The sequence below is a fragment of the Apis mellifera genome, linkage group LG1 (assembly GCF_003254395.2).
Source record: "Apis mellifera strain DH4 linkage group LG1, Amel_HAv3.1, whole genome shotgun sequence".
Taxonomy (NCBI): domain Eukaryota; kingdom Metazoa; phylum Arthropoda; class Insecta; order Hymenoptera; family Apidae; genus Apis; species Apis mellifera.
The window spans coordinates 19,767,382-19,789,276 of NC_037638.1; the positions used below are offsets into that span (position 1 = coordinate 19,767,382).

At 25.7% G+C, this 21,895-nt stretch overlaps 7 protein-coding genes and 1 long non-coding RNA gene across 13 annotated transcripts; 4 read left to right on the plus strand and 4 right to left on the minus strand.

Annotated features, from left to right (window-relative positions):
* Positions 1 to 698: 698 nt before the first annotated feature.
* On the minus strand, positions 699 to 5,983 carry LOC409936 (zinc finger and BTB domain-containing protein 34). Of its 2 annotated transcripts, XM_026439072.1 has the most exons (6): positions 5,577 to 5,983; positions 4,865 to 5,299; positions 4,681 to 4,783; positions 3,322 to 3,717; positions 1,331 to 1,773; positions 699 to 1,271 (listed from the first exon to the last, which is right to left on the minus strand). In XM_026439072.1, exons 1-6 carry the CDS (start codon positions 5,754 to 5,756, stop codon positions 1,059 to 1,061), a joined length of 1,770 nt encoding a protein of 589 aa, XP_026294857.1. In that variant the 5' UTR covers positions 5,757 to 5,983; the 3' UTR covers positions 699 to 1,058. The 2 variants fall into 2 exon arrangements, with proteins under 2 accessions (XP_026294857.1, XP_016771865.1); XM_016916376.2 differs by lacking the exon at positions 3,322 to 3,717 and having other exon boundaries at positions 738 to 1,271; positions 1,331 to 1,758; positions 5,577 to 5,980.
* Positions 5,984 to 7,229: 1,246 nt separating this feature from the next.
* Positions 7,230 to 8,390, plus strand: LOC102653813. The gene is made up of 3 exons (XR_003305598.1): positions 7,230 to 7,441; positions 7,593 to 7,667; positions 8,347 to 8,390. It is a non-coding gene; the product is annotated as an uncharacterized LOC102653813 (long non-coding RNA).
* Positions 8,391 to 8,499: 109 nt separating this feature from the next.
* Positions 8,500 to 10,156, plus strand: LOC100578060. The gene is made up of 2 exons (XM_003251665.4): positions 8,500 to 9,570; positions 9,658 to 10,156. The coding sequence occupies exons 1-2, from the start codon at positions 8,833 to 8,835 to the stop codon at positions 10,120 to 10,122; spliced, it is 1,203 nt and encodes a 400-aa protein (XP_003251713.4). The 5' UTR covers positions 8,500 to 8,832; the 3' UTR covers positions 10,123 to 10,156.
* A 187-nt stretch (positions 10,157 to 10,343) lies between these two features.
* LOC413499 (cell division cycle protein 23 homolog) lies at positions 10,344 to 12,764 on the minus strand. 2 transcript variants are annotated; one of them, XM_396943.5, is made up of 7 exons: positions 12,476 to 12,764; positions 11,741 to 12,402; positions 11,464 to 11,643; positions 11,218 to 11,382; positions 10,882 to 11,128; positions 10,553 to 10,814; positions 10,344 to 10,460 (listed from the first exon to the last, which is right to left on the minus strand). In XM_396943.5, exons 1-7 carry the CDS (start codon positions 12,574 to 12,576, stop codon positions 10,350 to 10,352), a joined length of 1,728 nt encoding a protein of 575 aa, XP_396943.1. In that variant the 5' UTR covers positions 12,577 to 12,764; the 3' UTR covers positions 10,344 to 10,349. The 2 variants fall into 2 exon arrangements, with proteins under 2 accessions (XP_396943.1, XP_026299448.1); XM_026443663.1 differs by lacking the exon at positions 10,344 to 10,460 and having other exon boundaries at positions 10,668 to 10,797.
* Positions 12,765 to 14,525: 1,761 nt separating this feature from the next.
* Sergef (secretion regulating guanine nucleotide exchange factor) lies at positions 14,526 to 16,337 on the plus strand. Its single transcript, NM_001242577.1, is given in 5 exon segments — positions 14,526 to 14,631; positions 14,944 to 15,511; positions 15,573 to 15,797; positions 15,879 to 16,031; positions 16,105 to 16,337. Coding segments are annotated over 5 exon segments (1,146 nt in total). The 5' UTR covers positions 14,526 to 14,607; the 3' UTR covers positions 16,281 to 16,337.
* LOC411721 (uncharacterized) lies at positions 16,105 to 18,686 on the plus strand. 3 transcript variants are annotated; one of them, XM_026440534.1, is made up of 9 exons: positions 16,105 to 16,211; positions 16,554 to 16,711; positions 16,789 to 16,890; positions 17,006 to 17,134; positions 17,238 to 17,418; positions 17,527 to 17,751; positions 17,912 to 17,944; positions 18,063 to 18,224; positions 18,305 to 18,686. In XM_026440534.1, exons 2-9 carry the CDS (start codon positions 16,680 to 16,682, stop codon positions 18,437 to 18,439), a joined length of 999 nt encoding a protein of 332 aa, XP_026296319.1. In that variant the 5' UTR covers positions 16,105 to 16,211; positions 16,554 to 16,679; the 3' UTR covers positions 18,440 to 18,686.
* On the minus strand, positions 18,675 to 19,577 carry LOC725609 (heat shock factor binding protein 1-like). The gene is made up of 3 exons (NM_001136187.1): positions 19,294 to 19,577; positions 19,144 to 19,210; positions 18,675 to 18,912 (listed from the first exon to the last, which is right to left on the minus strand). The coding sequence occupies exons 1-3, from the start codon at positions 19,390 to 19,392 to the stop codon at positions 18,824 to 18,826; spliced, it is 255 nt and encodes an 84-aa protein (NP_001129659.1). The 5' UTR covers positions 19,393 to 19,577; the 3' UTR covers positions 18,675 to 18,823.
* Positions 19,578 to 19,823: 246 nt separating this feature from the next.
* LOC411722 (endoplasmic reticulum-Golgi intermediate compartment protein 2) lies at positions 19,824 to 21,894 on the minus strand. Of its 2 annotated transcripts, none has more exons than XM_006571257.1 (6): positions 21,585 to 21,894; positions 21,339 to 21,509; positions 20,895 to 21,267; positions 20,572 to 20,822; positions 20,177 to 20,437; positions 19,824 to 20,105 (listed from the first exon to the last, which is right to left on the minus strand). In XM_006571257.1, the coding sequence occupies exons 2-6, from the start codon at positions 21,439 to 21,441 to the stop codon at positions 19,924 to 19,926; spliced, it is 1,170 nt and encodes a 389-aa protein (XP_006571320.1). In that variant the 5' UTR covers positions 21,442 to 21,509; positions 21,585 to 21,894; the 3' UTR covers positions 19,824 to 19,923. The 2 variants fall into 2 exon arrangements, with proteins under 2 accessions (XP_006571320.1, XP_026302249.1); XM_026446464.1 differs by having other exon boundaries at positions 21,611 to 21,849.
* Position 21,895: the final 1 nt, after the last annotated feature.

Sequence of the window (21,895 nt, forward strand, 5' to 3'; positions counted from 1 at the left end):
ATTTTAATTATTATTGAAAATTGCTGATCATTTGTTCGTGATACAAGTTTGTACAAGAATAGTGAATAGTACACGAATTAAAAAAGGTTATTGTGAATGAAATATTTTAAATTTAATTACATTTGTAATCTATATACAAAATCTTTATAAATCAATAAATCAAATCATATAAAAATGATAGAATGCAAGAAGGAATAGAAGATAATTATTAAATAAGTTTATTAAATTGTTGTGCTATCACATTTTGTACTTAAAATAAAATAATCTCTTTTGTTACACGCTAAACTATATGATATTTCCAACGAATCGTATATTCCGAACTCTTAATGTTTCTTGATATTATTCGTGAAAATATTGCACGCGTCACTGAGAGATTAAAAATAACACACCTGGCCTATTTTATTTTGACGAGGAAATGTATAAAAGTTTATATTTCTTTTTATTGTACTTCACGATGTTCATTTATTAAAAGAAGAATCGAATAATTATAAAAAAAAAAATGCACCTTGCACAATATCGATTCTATTTGCACAGCACGAAACTCCCGTCACTTTTACAAAGTATATATATTTATAAAAATATCGACTGATGCACTACCATATAAGTACATTTTAAGCAATAAAAAAATTTGAAAAAAAGATGTTTCTAATTTTTGATGTAACACGAATTTTCAACGCAAAAAGGAGAAATGCTTCGTCACATGTTAAATATCTATTTATTTCTTTTTACAAAAATCCAAATGGATACAGCAATAAAAATACATTACGCTACGAGCGTGATACTGGCCATCAAATAACTGACTATAAAAGCGATATATATACAATCAGAATATACATGTATAAAAAATAATATTACAAAAGAAAAAATTATCGCCGATCAAGACGATTATTCGTATAAAAATATTTTCAACCATTCTCTGAGAATGAGAATATTCTAATTGGGAATGAATATATAATATATATATATAAATTTTTCCTAATTTTCCTAATTCTCGTAAAAGTCTCCATCGACAACAAAATTTCGATTACGAATCCGCGCGTATCATAATCAACGACGATTCAATTTTTCTCCGATTGTGAATTGTCTTGATTGTTGTTCTGTTGAGAATTCTGTTTAATTATATTAACTAAAGTGTCCAACCTGGTAGGGCGTGCAATTTGTAAAACCATGTGCGCCTCCTCCAAAATCAGGAGACCATTATGCGCGTCGCTTGCGGACAGATTGTGCGCTAATATTACGTGACTTCTCCAAGCCGCATGCGTAGGAAGAACCTGGAAGAAACGTTCCTTTTACACCGAATTATCGAATATCACAATTGATACGTGCATACCTGTAAACACCATTTACAGTTTAGAGATGGTGAAATCGTGTGGACGGCTTTGATGTGCCTTCGTCGAAAACCCCAACTCGTGTACGCCCTGTCGCAAAACGGACACGGAAATGGTGGATACGCCGTGGCACCCTTCACTGTCTCCTCCGAGAATTCCGAATTGTTAGCTGCCCCCGGACAAGTGGGAAAGACAGAACGGAGAACTCTCGCATTCCGTTCCACGAGTATGTTCATGGATTCCTGTTGATCGGGCATCGATTCCGAATTCGAATGATTCGGCGAGTAAAGCTCGTCGTTGTGTCGATACGTATTCCAAGGTGGTGTTCGATCAAGGCCAATTGGAAATCTCGCATGCGTTTCCGGCTCGGGCGAAGGGGTCGAGGCCTCTCGTGCATCGGCGATTACGGTTACATTCGGCCTCGATGATCCTGCAAGTAATTCCAGTCCGCGACTTCAAATTTTTCTTCCTTTTCTTTTTTTTTTTTTTTTTCTATTCGCTTTATGTCTTCGGTTAAAACCAGTTAGAAGGAATTCGAGTAAGGAGATTGTCGGTTCAATCGATCAGGATCTTTCTTTTTCTTTTTCTTTCTTTTCTTTTTTTTGGAAAATGGGATAAAACTTCGAATGGAATCAAAATGGAAACGGTGAACTTGCAAAACGTTGAACGTTCGTTCCCCTTATGATTGTGCGATTCCTTTTCTTCCAAATATCATTAGAAATAATAGAATGTGTTTGAATACGCGTGTTGGTGAAAATATGAAATTGAAAATTGAATAATCCATGCAATCCGGGTGTGCACGGACAGAGGATAACGGAAATGTCAGGAAATGATGAGACAATTAAAAATGTAAAATAGGTTTATTTGCAACCAGTCATTTGTGTGTATGTGTGTATTTTGTCTACAATCGCACAGATTTAAATAGTAACAGTCAACTCGAAGCGTTTCGTACCTTTTTTTTTTTTTTATTTTTTTTTTCTTTTCTTTTTTTGCGAGATCAGACGAGAGAAAACAGAATTGTGGCAAAACGCGAAAATCAGACTCGTTTATACCGATTCGACGTAAAAGGTAGAAAAAGATTGTGTGCCATCGATAGCCTGCGAATCGTTCGCGTGAGGTCTCGTCACGGTATATTGAACGCCCTTAAATAACGTAGAAGCATATATTTATATTACTACTCTCATCGTTACATCGTAACACGTATTTCTCTTCTTCTAAAGCCGTCAATAATGCGAGACGTGATTATTCTCGCATATATTCACGTATATAACAGTACGTATATCGGTAAACGCACACTTATAGATCCATCTATACGCGCATAGCAACGCGTGTAATCTTGTCTTCATGTGTAAGAAACTCCGCGGATTCTTATGATACGGTACGTTTAATAGGTGTTATATAGATCGTCTACGAGAGTGCGAATCTGCGTGAACATCGTAAATTAATAAATGGATGGAATGTTACATTGCACAAGGACGAAAAAAAAAAAAAAAATCAAAGGAATCGAATAAAAAAAAAATCGATCTTCCTCAACTGTAAAATAAATCTTCGTTAACAAAACGAGACGTACATTAAAAAAAAAAAAAAGAAAGAAAGAAAAAAAAGAAAAAAAAAAGAATTCTTAACAAAATATATTACGAATTAATTAGTCGATCATTTGCCCGATGAAAGCAAACGTGAAGCGTATAAATATAGTTGGACCATGCCTAAGAATATTTTCCGTTTCTCTAATCTCTTTTTGAACACGTTCTACTATTTTCTCCGAATTTTCTCGCTCCACCTACTGTTATTCCACCATTTTAAAAAAAAAGAAAGAACACGGAAACTTCCAAGGCGATCTAAAATGATCCTAAGTGATCTTAAGAGAATCGAAAAATCGACGAATCAGCGAGAAAAAACACACTTTATTCCAGCCAGTGAAAACGTTTCCGTTTTACGCCTGACCTGAAACGCCCTAGTCATTGGGTGTAAACCGACCGCCTTTGGAATAGATACCTTTTCAAGCCCCTATTGCTGGTATCGATTTTAGTTACGCAATTTTTCCACGTTTCCTCCCATTCCACGCTATTGGGTGCAATACCACTAAAGTGCAACAGAACTTCTCTTATCAAATGTATTTTGTTACTATCGAATTGTTGCTTTCCCATCTTGCCATTTACGTTACAAAGAATCCTCTCCTCCGGAGTAAAAAGAATCTTCATAAGGTCACAGGCCAAATGATCCATCGGTCGAGAGGATGCCCACGTTGAGATTATCTCCGGACTCGGCAGAAGATCGGCATAAGGTAGTTGTTGATACGCGTATAGCAGTGGCTTCACGTCCGAGAATCCAGTTAGGCCGGATAACCCAGATAAACCGGAAATATCTTCAGCAGGACTGTTCCCAGACCCTGCCACACACATCAGAGCACAGCCTGCTTTAGACACGGAGGATCCCCCTGACGCGTGAATTGCAGCGTACCGAACAATTAAGCAAAATTCGACTAGATTCGTTTAACGATGCCGATATTAAACGTTGTTAAACGATCGATCCCTTTCTCTTCTTCGCCACGCATGCACAGATATATATAATTTTTTTTCTTTTTTTTTCTTTTTTTTTTTTTTTTTTTTTTACGCATAAATATAAAACAATTTAGATCACATTTCTGAGTACTAGAAGCCAGGACTTTTCTTTTTTCAAATTTAATAAAATACTAAACGAAACCTTGTTCAAAATTTAATCACCTATCGAACTAAATTACTAAATATTATCTACGCCTTGACCTCTAGTTTCTCCGATTCATATTTTTTTTAATTTATTCGCATATTTACTTACTATCTACACACGTTTCCATTTCCTTTATGAGTTTGCTTGTAACATCGAACGAAATAAAAAGAAATGAAAGAAATATGTGTTATACCAATGTAAATAAAGCAGAAGTGGCAATCAAAGCTAATTCTCAACAATCTGAGAATACGTCGAAAATTAATACGCATCCTAATATGCAATCTAATTTAAATGAAATTTTCAGATAAATGTAATAGATAATTTTTATCGATCAAATAATAAATAAATCATACATCTTAATATAACTTTTTGCAATATTAATCATAATAAATCAATATATATATATATATATATATATATATAAAATGAAATATTTATATATAATCAATTATTTTTTTCTCTCCAAATTATCTTATCAAGATATATAATGCAACAAAAGATATGTATATAAAAATGAAACATCAAAATATATATTGGTATAAGATAAATGTAACATATTCTCTTACATAATAATAACATGCATATGATTATATTTTATATTATTTTTTATAAAGCAATATCGTATAATTTTCAAAATATTACTAACCTTGATTTCCTTCAAGTTGTCCAGTATCTAATCTCTCTGCTGGATCTTTATCTGTTGAAGATTGTTTTTGAGAATCTTCTAACACAGTTTCTAATGGTTCTATCTGAAAATATAATAAATTATATTTATTTCATATGTTTCATTAATATCGTATAAAAAATTTTAAATTAATATAATAATTAACCTTCATTTCTAAACGTTGATAGATTGGATTTTGTATATTTTTTTGTAATAAATAATCTCCTTCTTTACCACCTTGTTCACTAGTTGTAGATTCATCTGTGCTTTCTATTTGAGATACTTTAGGTGTCAGTGCTGTTTCTAATATAGAATTTTGATGTTTGTTCAATTTTTGTTTTTTCTTTGGATTTTCTTCTTTACTACCCGTTCCTTCTTCTACCGCCTGTTCCAATTCTACTAATCTTTTATAAGATTCTTTAGCAAATATATCTCCTCCCGAAAGACCACGGATTTGTAATGTTTCTGCAGCTTTTAAAAGTGCTGGCAAATTTTTTTGTTCAATATTTACTTCTCCTTTGTATATAAATATAAGTAAAGCTTCTAGTTCACTGAAGTGTACATCTTGGAGTATTATAACTGGATGTTGACAGGGATTTGTCTATAAATATTGAAGAAAAAATTTTTTAAACAATATTTTTTATTAAACTATATATATACAAATGTGATCAAAATCACGTGGCAATAAACGACAAATTTAAAATATGACACGTATTATTCAAAGTAGGCTAACCTCAAATTTGTACAATTATCATTTAAAGAATTTCTTCCTTAAATGTTATTGATTAAAGAAGCTAATAACGAACTTTTTTCAATAATGGAACAACTGTCAAAACTTCAATCAAATCATGAAGTATAGAAAACTATAGAAAACCAACCTGAAAAACTTTTTTGAAAAAAGGACTACTTGCTGAGAGAATCACTTTATGAGCTGTAAGACACTGTCCATCACTTGCCAATGTCACATCTACTAAACCTTCTTCCTCCCAAAGACTTTCGAAACTCGTGGCGATATTGTTTAGAAAACTGTTCCATTTTAGACATATTTGATTTGACATTTCGCAGATAGAAATTTTCGATTTTGTTAGAATGTTGTTTTTGTGTTGTGAATCGTTCGATAGATATCTTTGCACGTCAACGAAATTATTCAACGATAGGAATAACGTTGACGACGATAATAGAAATAACAACGAAAACGACGACGTTGACGACGACGACAACGACCGCGATGTAACAGCAGTGGTGCCAGGCACGCACAAACATCCTTGGTACTGGGTTGGGAGTACATAGTCAATATGGCTGCCATACTTTATTGAATTGCGCGCGATCTTAAAAACTTTCATTGCAATACAAATATAATATATATTTTTTTTTTACTATCTTATTGAATTTAAAATAATAAAATAATAAGAGAAAAAAATAAAAAGAAATTTATTCAAAAATTCTTCTTTTCTTTTATATTCTTTGTGTAAAAGTATAAATTTCAAAAAATGATTTTTTAAATAATACATATAATTATTGAAAAAAATATTTATCAAAATATCATTTAAAAAAATATAATATAAACATAAAAAATAATTCAAAAAAATTATATATAATTTTAGATATTTTAAAATAATTACACAATTAAGAGATATTAAAATAGCAATAAATGGTGCTTATATTGTTGCGTGCATAGACTTACGTGACAGGTATACGCGTCAACAATTTCAATGTAAATGTATGCATGCATGCAAGTATATATATGTGCATAAATTTTCGCGTGAATTTATCAATAAATAATAACAATACTTTATAATTGTTAAATTTCTATATATCTCTAATACAAATATATTAATAAAGTTTGTATATAGTAATCAATTAATTTATATAGTAATAAAAAATAATTTAAAAAAAAAAATTCAAAGATTTATAAAGTTATTATGAAATAAATTTTTGATAATATATTCTAAAATATAAATGAGAATTACTTGATACAATCTTTATGAAATCATCCTTTGTATAATATTTTTCTTATATTTGAAAAAGACAATTTTTGGTAAATGGTAAACATAGCTAATAAAAGTACATTAATAAAAGAATAACTGTAATACTCCAAAACGAGCTTGCCACATTTAATCCTTAAGCCTAAACTTTCTAAAATTTCAAAGGAACAGCTATAAATTGTTCCTTTCCATTGTACACGCATTCTCCATTGTACGGTTTTATTTAAGAAATGGTTGATGCATAATCAACAAATATTGTCAATATCACAAATTATAATATTAATATATATATTATAATAATATTAACTTATACTATATTAATTTATATTATAATAATATAAATATAATAATATAAATTACACTATAAAATATATATATATATACATATATATATATATATATATATATATATATATATGTATATATTAATATATAATTTATAAATATATAATATTATATATATATTAATATATTAATTATTAAAATTTAAAAATTGTTTATCAAAATTATAATTAAAAATTTCAATAATCTTTTTATTAATTATTATGTAATTATGTATTTTATTAAAGTGTAAATGGAACTCGATTTAATTAACATATCTAATAATAAACAACATTGAAGAGGCAAATTGACCTGAAAGTAAAAGAAACAATCAAACAGTTCGTAGCCAAGACTTCGGAAGGGATAATCACCCCCGAATTTCTTTTGAACTTTCCATACAAATTTTCTACCTCCTGATCGTCCAATCAGGAAGCAAGGTACCGATATTTCCTTTCCTTATACAGAACATCAGGCTAATTTTCTACTTTACTTGTGACTTGTCTGTTGTACTGTGCGTTACGAGTGTTTGCTATAAACTAGTCAGGAATTTGAATTTATTATTATTTTTTTTTTTTTGAATTTTAATAGTGATAACCAACAATCATGTCAAAGAAAAATAAAAATACAGGCAAAAAAAATAGACAATATCACTTCAATGATAAAGTAAGTACTTTCGCTTAAAAAAAAAAAAGGAATAACAATTATATAAAGTTAGAAATCATTGATTTAACAATCAAGGTAATTTTCTTTCTATATTTGCTATTTTGTAATATTTTCTGGTTGAATCAAATAAAAATAATTTTCTTAATTAAAATATTTATCACTCGAAACAATACGGTGTATTTGATATGTATGTATAATGGCATTACCTTATAAATAAATTAACATTAATTATTTATAAGGTAAAATTAAAATAATTTTAATTAAGTTATCTAACTTTTAATAATATTTATAATAATTAATTTTTTCGGTGTTTAAAAAAGTATTCATTTTTACACAAAATTACCTCGCGCAAAATTCACGAATTTTATTTTACGAAATTTCAATTTTATTTTGCGAAATTCACTAATTGTATTTCATCACACAAATTTTTAATATCTTTATACTGTTTAATGATTAATATTTTTTAGTTTTGTATGTATTGTACGTATTGTTTCAAAACTTAACAATTTATTTTTTTATATATTACATATTGTTTGTATATTATATTCTTTCATATTGTTTGTAAATGTATTATAATATATAGTAATTTATATATTTAATTAAAAAAAAGTTTAAATATTAATATTAAGTTAATTATAAGAATTACATTATATTCTACATTAATTGTATTTTTTTCAAGGTAATTCAACCTCGTCAAGAATTATCAAAATTTGTGTTCAGAAGCAAACGAAAATTATTTCGAAAAATATCGAAACAAAATTCAAAAATGATAATATTAAAGATATTCATGTCATTGATAAAAATTTTGCAATCACTGAAAAATAATATTAAATATATCATATTCCAAGCCTATTTTTTATGTTTTTGTATATTTAGTACAATTTCTTCGAAATTCATTAATTCAAAAAAATATATAGAGAAAACACATAAGGATTCAACTGATGAAAAATATGAGTCAAGCGATGAAGAAAAGAAAATAAAGACAGAACAAGAAGAAGGAAATACGAAAAAAGAAAATTCAAAAAATAAAGATAAAAATGAGTTGTCTCTTAATAAGAATCATAAAGGAAAGGAAAATAATGACGATAATGATAAAATAATAACTACCAAAGAAAATTTTGATTCTTCTACTGAATTATGGAACATCGCGAATGATACAATAATAATGAACATGAAAATACAGAATGAAGATATTAACAAATCTATAGAATGCAAAATCGCGAAAGAGCCTGTGGGGATATCAATTGAACATATTGTTAATAATATGAACTCTGAAATAATTACATCTCAAGAAAATGAATTGTCTGCAACGAACAATGATTTTCATACACAATTTTCGAAATCGTTCATTGATGAACAAGATAGCATTTCTTCTATAGATGAAGAAGAAGATGAAGAGATATTTCAAAAACAATATAATTCTTCGGAAGACGAATTTAAGTCTTCTTCGTTCCATAGATGTTGTGCTTCTTGTAAGTGCAAAAGATCAAAACAAAATAATTTTTATTGTCGTAAAGTAATCAATAATTATTCTCACAATTCCCCATTTATATCTGAATCAAAAAACGAGGAACGAATGAAGAAAACTGAGTATACCAATGATAAAAGAAAAAAAGTTATATCTTATGAAAACGAAAAATATATAAAATATAAAAATGATAAAAATACAAAGGAAGAAAAAAGCGAACCTCAAAAAAATGTTTCGCCTAAAGATAAATCATGTTTTTCAAGAGTGCCAATAAAATTTAATAAACTAAAATATAAAAATATTAAATATAAAGAAATGGCTACGCAAACAGATAACAGCCTTTTGATAGATGACGATGTTGAAATAATAACAACTGATAGGAATGGTTCCTCTGAACAACAATTTTATTGCAAATCTCAATTCAATCATTTTCAAGTATACATTATTTACAATCTTTTTATTTTATTCATATTCTATATTATATCAATAATTCTAACATATTATTTATTTTTTTTTTTTTAGGGTAAAGTGATAGTACAGGAATTAAATTACATAGCGGACAATGAAGAATCAAGTATTGGATTTTTAAGAATCGCACATAAACAAATTACGTCATGCAGTACATCATCTTCATCAACAGATTTTGGCTTCGATGAAGATACATCTATAATTCCTGATATGAATAGTGCAATAACGCACATAAACATATCTAATAATGCAAATACTTCTCCAAGATGTACTCGTCCTCCTCCTGGTTTTCCTGAAATACCACAGAATAGACCGCTATTGTCCTATAATGATCCTATAAATTTTATATTAGCATCTTCGACGTATGAAAATTCTACCTATAATTCTTTTATCAACACGGTAACAATTGTACCACCTATGCCACATCTTTATTACGATTATCCCGAATTTATGGATTTTCCTACTTATAACAATTTTTCAGAAACGTTAGATAATATTCTAGAAAAAAATTATGAATAATATTTTATTTCAAACAAATATTTATCTATAAAATTTTTTTTATATAATAAATAATTATATGTATATACGCATATATATATATATATATATATACATATATGTATATATAAAATTAAAAAAAATTCATTATGAAAAAATCGATAACTTAATGTTAAAAATATTTATTAAAAATATGTACAAAATATATAAAGCAAAATTTAAAGGATTAAGATATTTTTTTCAATATTTTACGGCGTAGGCATAAATGATAAATTCATTGGCGATAATTGACTTCCTGTTGTAACATCTGGTCTTTCTCCTTGTTCAATAACTGGATCTGTTTCATTCATATCTTCTATCTATAATTAATATATTGTTAAAAATTTATTAATATTATTTAATTTTAAAATATAACATTTTATTTTATTATTAATAAATATTTTTTAATTACCACCATTGAATGTTCAAATTTTCCTCTTTTTTGAGCAATTGTTCTTAACAATGCTTTAGCTTCTTCTTTTGTTTCATCAAATTGCAAACATTTTTGAGCATAATGATTAGCATAATCTAATTGCTCTCGTTTTAAATGATATTGTGTTAAATACTTATATGCATGACTCAAATCAGTTCTATCTGCATTTCTAAATTCATCCATCACAAAATCTGTATAAGCTGCTGCTGCATGATCATGTTCACCTAATTTTTCATATAACCTACAGTATATTAGAACAAATTTAAGTATATACATCATATCATAAGGAAAATATCTTTAATACATACGTAGCTAATTTTAATAATGCCATTCCTTCAATATCACCAACATTACATGCTTTATAATAGCATTTCAATGCATCTTGTATTTTATTTTGTTTTTCATATGCTTCTCCTAAAGCTAATACCATTCTACTATCATGTGGTCTTAGAAGCTGAGCTTGTTTATAATAATATAATGCATAGAATGGCATTTTTAAGATTTCATATGTTTGACCCAAACCATACCATGCTCTATAATCCCGTTTATTAACCTCTGTATAAAGAAATTGATTAATGCAATAGAAATAAATATTTAATATTGTTTAATATGAATATAAAAAAATTTATATAAAGTTCATTCACCAATAGCTTGTCTATAACTATGAATAGCACCATTGGTATTTTTCATTTCCATGAATTCGTGACCAAGTAGTGTCCAAGCAGAAAGATATTGTGGATTTAATTTCAATGCTCTATGAAAATACATTACGGCTTTTTGATGATCTCCTCTTAAACTATAATAATTTCCTGAAAAAATATATTTTAATTAATCAAATAATAAAATAATAAATTTTCACATGATTTGTTATGAAATGTTAATAAACTTACCTACTATACAACATGTTTCTAATCTATACTTATCTATTTCTGTCGCTCTGTGTGCTAAATATGCTAATTCAACTTTCATTTCTTTTACATAAAGCAAATTAGAATATGTATCCATATTGTCTAAACAATAAGGATCTTCCTTTATTATTGTTTTAAATGTTTCTATAGCATTATCAACATCTAAAATTAAAATATTATAATTTAATATATTATGTATTAAAATAATATACTAATATAAAAATTTTACATTAATAATTTGTTTAAAAATATGACTTACCTCTTCTATAGTGCACAGCAATAGCAGTTTGAGCAAGTACATAACCATTCTTTTCAAATCCCATTGATTGTAATTCACAATATAACGCTAAACCTTCATCTATTAATTGCAATTCTAAATACATATGAGCCATAAAAAAATGCTTCATCCAATGATTAGATAAGCATAAACTTTCAAGCTTTTCTCTATCAGTAATTAAAGAAGCTAATTCTAACCAAGATCCCCAATGCATAGGCTGCTTATGAGTTGCTTCAACCAATACATCTGTAGCTTCTTTGGTAAGTTGCAATTTTTTTAATGTTACACCGAAAAGATAAAGACCAAATCCATCAAGTTTATCTGCCAGGTGATCTTTTCTCAAATCAGCACATAATAATCTTAAACTCTCATTTTTTAAAGGATCTGGAGGAACTACTGTCATATCATCTATTTTTTTCTTTTCTCCAGATAAATAGCGAGAATATAAATGTAAAAATCGAACTTTTGGAGTTTTACATTGCTCAGTAAAGTAAGCCGCTCTATCATATTCTTTTAAATCAAAATACGTTTTTGCTAAAATATATGTATCCTCCTCATCGCTTGTATCCGATAAATACAAATCGGCGGTAATATCATGAATGTTTAATTTAACATCTTTTAGAGAATAACTTAATTCTGCTAGCCTGTAGGAAAAATACATTTTTCATTTCCCATAATAATAAAATATTTGTTTGACTATATATCAATTCGTTATACCATTTTGTAGTATGTAATAATCCGCGTTGGGAACATTCGTTTATCGCGCGTAAAAGATCAGTTTTAACCTCTTTGATATCAAACTTTATTAATTCTTCCATGTTACATCAATATTATATTCGACGTTATAATAAAATTAACTAAATAATTCTGTACATATCAAGAAAAGAATTCATGTTTGAATAGATTAATTTATCAAACAAAATATAAAATTATTTATACGCATTATAATATATACGGACTGTATATCTTTTAACACTTAACTAATAGCACCATCTTTCTTAAAAAAGCTGAAACTTATTATACATGGAATTAAATCATGTATATGTATATCATTTTACACAGTTTTAAAAATAAGATAATTTATAATTATGAGAATATATGGAATTATAAAAAAATATGAAAAAAAGAATGAAACATTCAATCAACGAAGTATAAATTTTATTAAACATTTTATTTATTTAACTATAAAATAGAAACTACAAATATTATATCCTTTATAGCATATAAAAATGTAAATATACATTTATATATACATTTATATATATATATATATATATATATATATACAATGTACAATAATAGCATAGATGTATAATATGTAAATACTTATAACATATAAAAATTAGATTGAATAGATTCCGTTAATATATTTTAATCAAATTAAACAAATAGAATAATAAAGTTAATTAAATATCAAAGTTGCTTTTGAACAAATAAATTTTAGAACAAAGAACAGAAAAATGAAGTGGAAGAAAAAATAGGGTAAAAATATTGTAATCAGCCCCATTTTCAAAATGCCACAATGAAACACATAAAAAAAAAAGAATAAAAAAGAAAAGAATAGAAATAGGATAAAAATATCAGCGTTATCTCTTAAATATCAAAGATATCTCTTCAAAGATTAGGTTAGCATAGGAATTGAAAATCAGCGCCATTTCTTATTCTTTTTTTCTAAATACTTTTAAAGAAATATCTTTATTATTTAAGAGATATCAATTTTTATCTTATTTTTAATTTTCTTCTATTGATTGTTTTTTTTTATTTCATTTGCAGCACTTTAAAAATGATTTTAATATTTTTATTCTATTTTTATTTGTATTTCTATATTTCTATATTTCTATATTTCCCATTGTATTTTATCTTTCTTTTATTTTTTCTTCTATCTTTCTAATTTTAATTTTCTTTAGTTATTTTCTTTTTTATTAACACATAATCATGAATAAGATACGAAATATCAATCAAACATATTATTTCATTATTTATATTCTTTTTTAAATTTTTAATAAAATATAGATATTACATTTTTGGTTTTACAATTTATCGTTAAGATTTCATAAAACATAATATATTTTTAACATAATAATATATTTTTTCAAATATATATTTTAAACATAATATATTTAATTAATATAATATATTCAAACATAATATATTCTTGACTATATTTTAATAATTGTTATCAAATTAACTTGTAATTATTTTATATATAAATGATTTTTAAATATTTGAAAAGATCATATATTATAAATATTTAGAAAATATTAAATCTAAAACTTTGAAAAAAATATAAATTTATTTTTGAAAATGTAATATAAAATATTTTAATTTTCATTAAATAAATAAACTTACTTTGTTATCGATAACAATATATAATAAGTTTGAGCATTTTCAAAAGAGATGGCGTTACAAGTTAAATTTCATCTATGATATAAGCAATATTAAAAAATTGTATCGTTCATGAAAATCGAAAAATTATAATATGTAATATTGAAAAAGTGGAATTAATCATCAGATAGGAAATGAAAAAAGACAAATCGTATTAAAGTTAAATAATCCTAGTTTTTATATATTGTAAAATTAATAATATTGTTTTATTTATTAAGCTATATTTAGGTTAGATGTAGGATAAAAAAGTACATTAGATGATAAATCTATTCTATATTTTGTTTGTGATGATATTTATACATGTGATTTAGTGTACATTGTGTATTTAAGTGTGTATTTAACTATTAAGTTTTAAATAAATTTAAAAATATTTTTGATATATTTTTATATATTAAAATTTTAATAACTCGAAATTAATGAATATTTAATAACAAATATTTTAGAATATTACAAATATTATTATAATGTCTTATTCTTTAATTTCATGGGTAATATAACAAGTAAATTTCATCATATATAATTACAATTATTTTATTTAAATATTGATAATTGTGATTTATATTTTTGAAAATACAAAATATTATTTTATATGATTATTAATATTAATATAAACAAATATCAATAACAATATCTATAAATATATTTAAAATATATCTAAAATATATCTAAAAATAGTGTTCGTGAAACTATAATCGTTAGAAATTACTCATGATCGGTAAAAAAGATTTAAACGGATATCGTATTAAAAAGCGGGAATATTTTAAAATAGTAATTTTAAATAAAAATTGATTATTTCATAGGGTGCTAATTCTCACGGCCAACTTGGTCAAGGATTTCGGTCGGAAGAATGTGTTTTACCGTGTGAAGTTGATTTATCAAAATGCTCATTAGAACCACAAAAAATAAAAAAAATAATTGGCGGTGCTGGCCATACCTTAATTTTAGATGATTATGGTTGCGTTTATTCTTGCGGTTGGAATAATAAAGGACAAGTGGGTTTTTCTACAAAAGAAGATATTCTTTTATTTCAAAAATTAAAAGGAAAACTAAAAAATAAAGTTATTGTGGATATAGCATGTGGTTGGGATTGTTCTGCTGCGTTAACAATAGAAGGCACATTATTTGTATGGGGCTCGAATTCTTTCGGACAATTGGGAAAGCATCCAAATGATTTACAATGGACGCATGAACCTTTCGAAGTTGTAATTGATCGAAAAATCAAAAGAATTTCTATAGGTTTAAGACATACCGTTCTAATAACGGAAGATTATAAAGTTTTTGTAGCGGGGACAGATAATAAAGGACAATTAGGTTTAAATTCCACGAAGAATGATAAATCTTTAAATGCTGTATATATTTTTACAGAAGGTAAATAAATTTAAAACAGCTTCTAACAATATAAAGATTATATTATGATGATTTTACGTAGTTTTGACATTATCGAACATTGAGGATATTAGTTGCGGTCAACATCATACGATTGCGGTAGCAAAAGATGGAAATTTTTATGCATTTGGTGATAACAAATATGGGCAATTAGGAATAAATACAGATATATTTCCGAAAACATTAATTCCTATAAAATTGTCAGATTTTCAATTTAAATTACCATTTAATTTATACAGTGGTTGGTCGCATGTGATTGTATTAAAAAGTAATGTATACATACATTTATAATTTATATTCATAAATTTAAAATAAAATAATATTTTAAATTTTATTATTTTATTAATAGATAATTATATTTTTGGTTGGGGCCGAAATACATATGGACAATTGGGTATTGCACAATTAGAAAAATCATCGACTTGGAAAGCTATACAACTTGAAAATATACCTAAAATATATCAAGTTTCTGTAGGTTCAGAACATAATGTGGCGCTAACTGGTATATAACATAATATAATTTATATAAAAAAAAAAATATATTAAAAAATATTTAAAAAAATATTTCGTTTCAGAAAATGGAAAAATTTTATGTTGGGGATGGAACGAACATGGAAATTGCGGAAATGGCCATACCAAAGATGTTAAATTTCCGGAACAACTTCTACTCTCTTATAATTATGTGGGTATCCTTGTTGGAAGTGGTGCAGCTCATTCATTTGCAGTAATAAAAATATCTCCTAAGAAATAATAATAAAAAAAAAACAAATAAATAAATAAATAAAAGAAAATTAAAAAGAAAAAGAAAGCTTTTTTGAATAATTTATGTTATGAAATCCCTATATATATTCTTATCAAATGAATATATGTACATATGTATATAATGGATAATGAATATTGAAACAAAAGAAATTTTCTTTTTCAATATTACGTGAAAGAATTGTAGCTTCATTTAAATAAATGTTAATAAACGATGAACAAAAATTAGTATAGTATAGATATAGGAAATCGACCTCACCTGTAGGCACAATGCACCACCTGCCACAGGTAACAATCAGTATTCATGCGAACGTAACTATAGAAGTGTGTGGGTTTCATACGAAGATCGATCGGTTTAAATAAAAGAAATTGCGATATTACATTCGATAAAATGTTACGTTCAAGATCTCAAAGCAGCATTTGGTATGTATTTTCAATTATTTATCATATAAGTTTAAATTTGCATTTATAATCATTATTTTATTAATATTATTCATCAGGGAACAAGAAGCAAAGTTTGTACAAGATAGAATATCTAACGTAGAGAAACATTTTGCGGAATTATGTACAACGTTCGCAGCATATACAAGAAAAGCAGCAAGGTTTATAATTAACTACTATTATATTTTAACTACTATTTTTATAATATTGATCTTTTATTTTTTCTATTATTCTATTTTATTTTATTTTTTGATAATTTATGTAATATATTTTGAGATTACGTGATAAAGGAGATGAAATAGCAAAAATTATACAAACTTATGCTGAATCGGAAACCATAAATCGATCTTTATCTAATGGATTGACAAATTTTTCTACGACTTTATCGGTAATAGGCGATTATAGGTATATATATATATTTATAAAATTGAATAAATATAAATAAATATTTGCAATAAATTTCTCTATTTTATATATTTCAAATTATTGCAATTTTATCTGATTTCAGAGATGCTCAAGTGCAAAGATTTGATGCTAAAATAATTTCTTCACTTTCTCAGTATGCGACAATTTGCAAAAACGCTCGTGATGATGTAAAAAATACATTTACAGCACGCGATAAAGAATTGACAAGAAAAAGACATTTAGATAGACTTAAAGAACGAAATCCGAGAAATAGACAGATGATCGTATCCTTGTATTAAATTTATTAATTTATTCATTATTGTATAATTCATTGATTTATGTAAAAAAATTAAAAAGTATACTAGTTTAAATTCTTAAAAAAAGAAAAATAGTCTCAAGCTGAATCCGAGCTAATGAAAGCTTCTGTTGAAGTTTCAAGAGTTGTTAAAGGTTTAGAAGAACAAATCGATACATTTGAAAAACGAAAATTACATGATTTGAAAACTATACTTTTAGATTTTATTATTATTGAATTAAGTTTTCATGCAAAAACTCTTGAATTATTGACGAAGGGTTATCATGATATTGCAGGAATTGATGAAGTCAAAGATTTAGAGGTAAGTTACTTTTTATTTAAAAAATATTCTAATTTTAATATAGAATAATATTGGATATTTCTTTTATTTTTTATTTTATTATAAATAATATATTATATATAATATTGTATAATATTTCGAAAATAGTGTAAATTGGTATTATTTTAATATCTTCTCACAGGACTTTCAAATAATAAGAGGAAATATGAATGGGGTAATTTTTTATTCAAATAGTCATATTTATTTTATATTAATATATAATTTAAATTATGAAAATTAATTGCAAATTTTTATAATATATTTTAATAATTTAAAATAATGATTAATTGCAGGAATTTCGTGAAGCGATGCATGTACCAGATTCAATTGCGAGATTAACCACTGTTGGGCGAAATTCATTTCGACAGTCTTATTCCCTTACTAATTTGGCTAGTCGTTTTATGTCTTCGCCCGGAGTTTCTCAAAAATCAGTAAATCATACAACCGAATCTACAGTAATTTAATTTTTATTATATATTAACAATTGAATATACATAATCGATATATATGTATAATTATAATAAATTTTATATAGGATTCTACAAAATCAAGCTTAAAAACGAATTCATCGGAATCTGTACAAATTGAGGAATTTAGAAATAGTTCAGAAGAAACAGAATCTGAATCTACTAAAGAAAAACCTGTGAGAACCAGGCATAAATCTATGTAATTTCTAATAATCTATTATTTTCAAAATATTTCACACAATTCTAGATTGAATTACAAACTGATTCTGGACAGAAGAAACAAAAACAATTTATACTTAAAGTAATACCATCAATTCCAAGATATCAAAAATTTTTAACAATGCCTATGATGATCAAATATGATTGATCTTATATTAGTGAAGTATATCTTATATTTTTATTTAAAAACAAAATGGAAATAAAATATGCATTATATCAGTACAAAAGAAATCAGTTTATTATATTAATAACCAAATGTGCATATCAATATAGTATAATATATAAATATTTCTTATAGAATATTATTTGTTGATATTGAAAAAGATCTCTTTGACTCTATATCAAAATTAATGTTACAATAAATATAATTATTTATCACCTCCTTCTACTCCAGCTTGTGTCATTAAATCTGTAATATTCTTTTCTAAATCATCTATTCTATTTCCCATTTCATCTAGTATTTTACATTAAGGATATCTATTATTCATATTTATAAAAAAACAGTACATATATATAATTACAGTAAATATATATAATATAACTTCCTTAAATAAACTTACTTTTTTTCATATGTATGAATTATATTTTCTTATCAAAAGGTTATGTAAATGTACACTTTATTTCGCATTTTATTTTATTAAGGTTATTTAAGGAAATGCATTTTAAATACTTCATAAGAAAAGGATATTTTTTCCAAGAATTTGATCCGACATTGTTTGAAATTTTCCTTGCATATTTTGTAATAATGTTTGCACCTAAAAAAAAAGGTATAAATAATTAAATTCATGATCGAAATACGAATACAAAATGTTACGATACTGAATTAAGTTGTACTCACATATTCCGTTAATTCTTGCATATTTTTCGGTTCTGCATTATTACCTATTCCATAATTATCAGTATCCTCGCCTTTATGATCCTGTTTAATATCTGCCATTCCTAAATAATGTAGTTATTCAATCTCACTTTACAATGACTTTATTCTTTCGAATAGTTCGCGAGCGCATGCGAAGATTTCCAGTAAACAGATACTTTTATTACGTTTTAATGCAAAGTATTAAAACATTGATTTAACAAATGCAAATAAAATATCATTTCTTTCGATCAAACATTTCCGTAATTCAGAAATAATAAGTTTCTTACTTATTTTTTTTTGAAAGTACATTTAACATAGTTCGAATAAATGATTCGAATATTCTATTGGTGGAAATTAAAATAGGATTCCTTCCATTTGTTGTTATCTTGAATAAAATATAGTTTACACCTAACAACAAACATAAAGGCGCATATTAAGCAAAAATAATGTTTTCAAAAAAATATTGTGGATTTTGTAGTAAGAAATTAAAGGTAAAAAGAATATGCAATTGATGAATATAAAATTGCTAATTTTATTAATATATATACAAGATTATTATTATCTGTTTTTAAAATTTGATTAATTTAAGAATATTAAATTAAAAAATTATTTTTATTGAGGTTTAAACATAATATCCACATTTTCTGGTGCTGGAACATTCAGAAGATTTATTGTTGCAATCATTTGATAATTTGAATTAATAGAACATATTTGGTCATTTTTATTTTCTTTATTTGCTAAAAATTTGCAACAAACAACATACCAAAAACTTTGTACAATATTCTTCACTAATCCTAAAAAATTTACTGTGAAATAAAAATTATCTTCAGCAAGATATAAATTATTAAAATAAAATAAAACTTACCACTTGTAACAAAAATACCTCCAACAGTGGCACATAATTTCACTAAAAATTGACATACTGTATCACGTTGTTGAGTAACTTTTATTTTAAGTGCACTCATATCATATTTAAAAAAAATTCCTGGACTTCCATGAGATCCTTTTTGATGATTAATAGGTCTTTGATGATCTTTTACACTATATTGATAAGTTTTGGAAGTACTCAATAAAGTTTGTATATCTGTGGGAACTACTTCCACAAAATACTGATATAAAAGCATATCTAAAAAATATATATTTTTTAAATTATATATATTACAATATTAATATTACAAAAATATAAATATAAATATTACAATATTAATTTTTACTTTAAATATAATATTTTATATGTTATTGTTATATGTATGAACTTACTATTATCAGCAATTTTTTCATCCCCTTCTAATGGATGAACAATACCTGGACTAGGCCCACCAAATGAAAATTTATTTATTCTATGAGTAAAATTATAATCTTTTTCAGTCATAAAAGCCGAAATATGTATATGTCCTTTAGGAATAGATAATGATTTTCCAGCAGTTATATGAAAATTTCCAGCAACTTTATTAACATTTAAACTGCCATGAATACGACATGCATTTGGTGCATAAATAGGTTGATGAGTCCTGAAAAATGTATTGTAATATATATATAACAATCACAGATTTAATAATATATATAATATTGCATATATACACCGTTTTGGCATTTCACTATATAAAGTAACTTGATTTGATTTCCATAATAATTCATGGATTGCATGATATTCTTCTCTTAAATAAGAATTTGTGTGTTTTAAAGCTTCAAAATGAGATCTTTGTTCTTGGGTTAATTCCCACCATGTATCTTCTTGTTCTAATGATTCATGTCCAACCATATTTTGATTTGTGGAATCTAAAACATCAGCACCAATACGACCACATGGCATAGCAACAGTTATATCAATATTTATTTTTAATTTTGCATCAATATCTGTATCAGTTTCAAATTTGAATTGCAATCTGCTATCAAGATAATAACTTGTTTCAGCTATTATTAAATATGCAATAGTGCAGATTGTAAATATAGAGACTGTAAATAAGAATGAAAATAAATATATATAATTAAATCAAAATATTAAATGATATTGATAGAAAGCTTACATGTTCCTCCAACTGCAGTTTTATCTACATATGGTTCAGGAACTTTAGGAAATGCATCCAATTCTTTGACAGTTTTAATATTAACATTTCGTCTTCGTAACATTTTAACAATTCTTAAAATTCAAATATGATGAATATATAACATTTATTTTCTAACTAAATTCTACTAACCTATAATATGTAAAAATAAATTTAAATATACTTTTATCTGAATATAGATAGATAATATATATTTGTCAATATTACTTTCATTTAATAAATTTTACATTGACCTCGAACGTGTATATTGTATATTTACATATTTACAAATATAAGTACATATTTAAAGTCTACACAATATTTCAAATATATATTAAGTTCCACGTGGCAAGCATTCATACGTTATAATTGTAAACTTCAATGCAAATGTCAAACATTTTTTTATTGAATTGCTTATTTCGAATTACATATTCAGAAACAAACGAAATTGACTATTTGTACAGTGACTAAAGATGCCACTGTATCTATAAAAAAAACTTATATATAAGCAAATTAATTGAAAATATTTATATCAAATG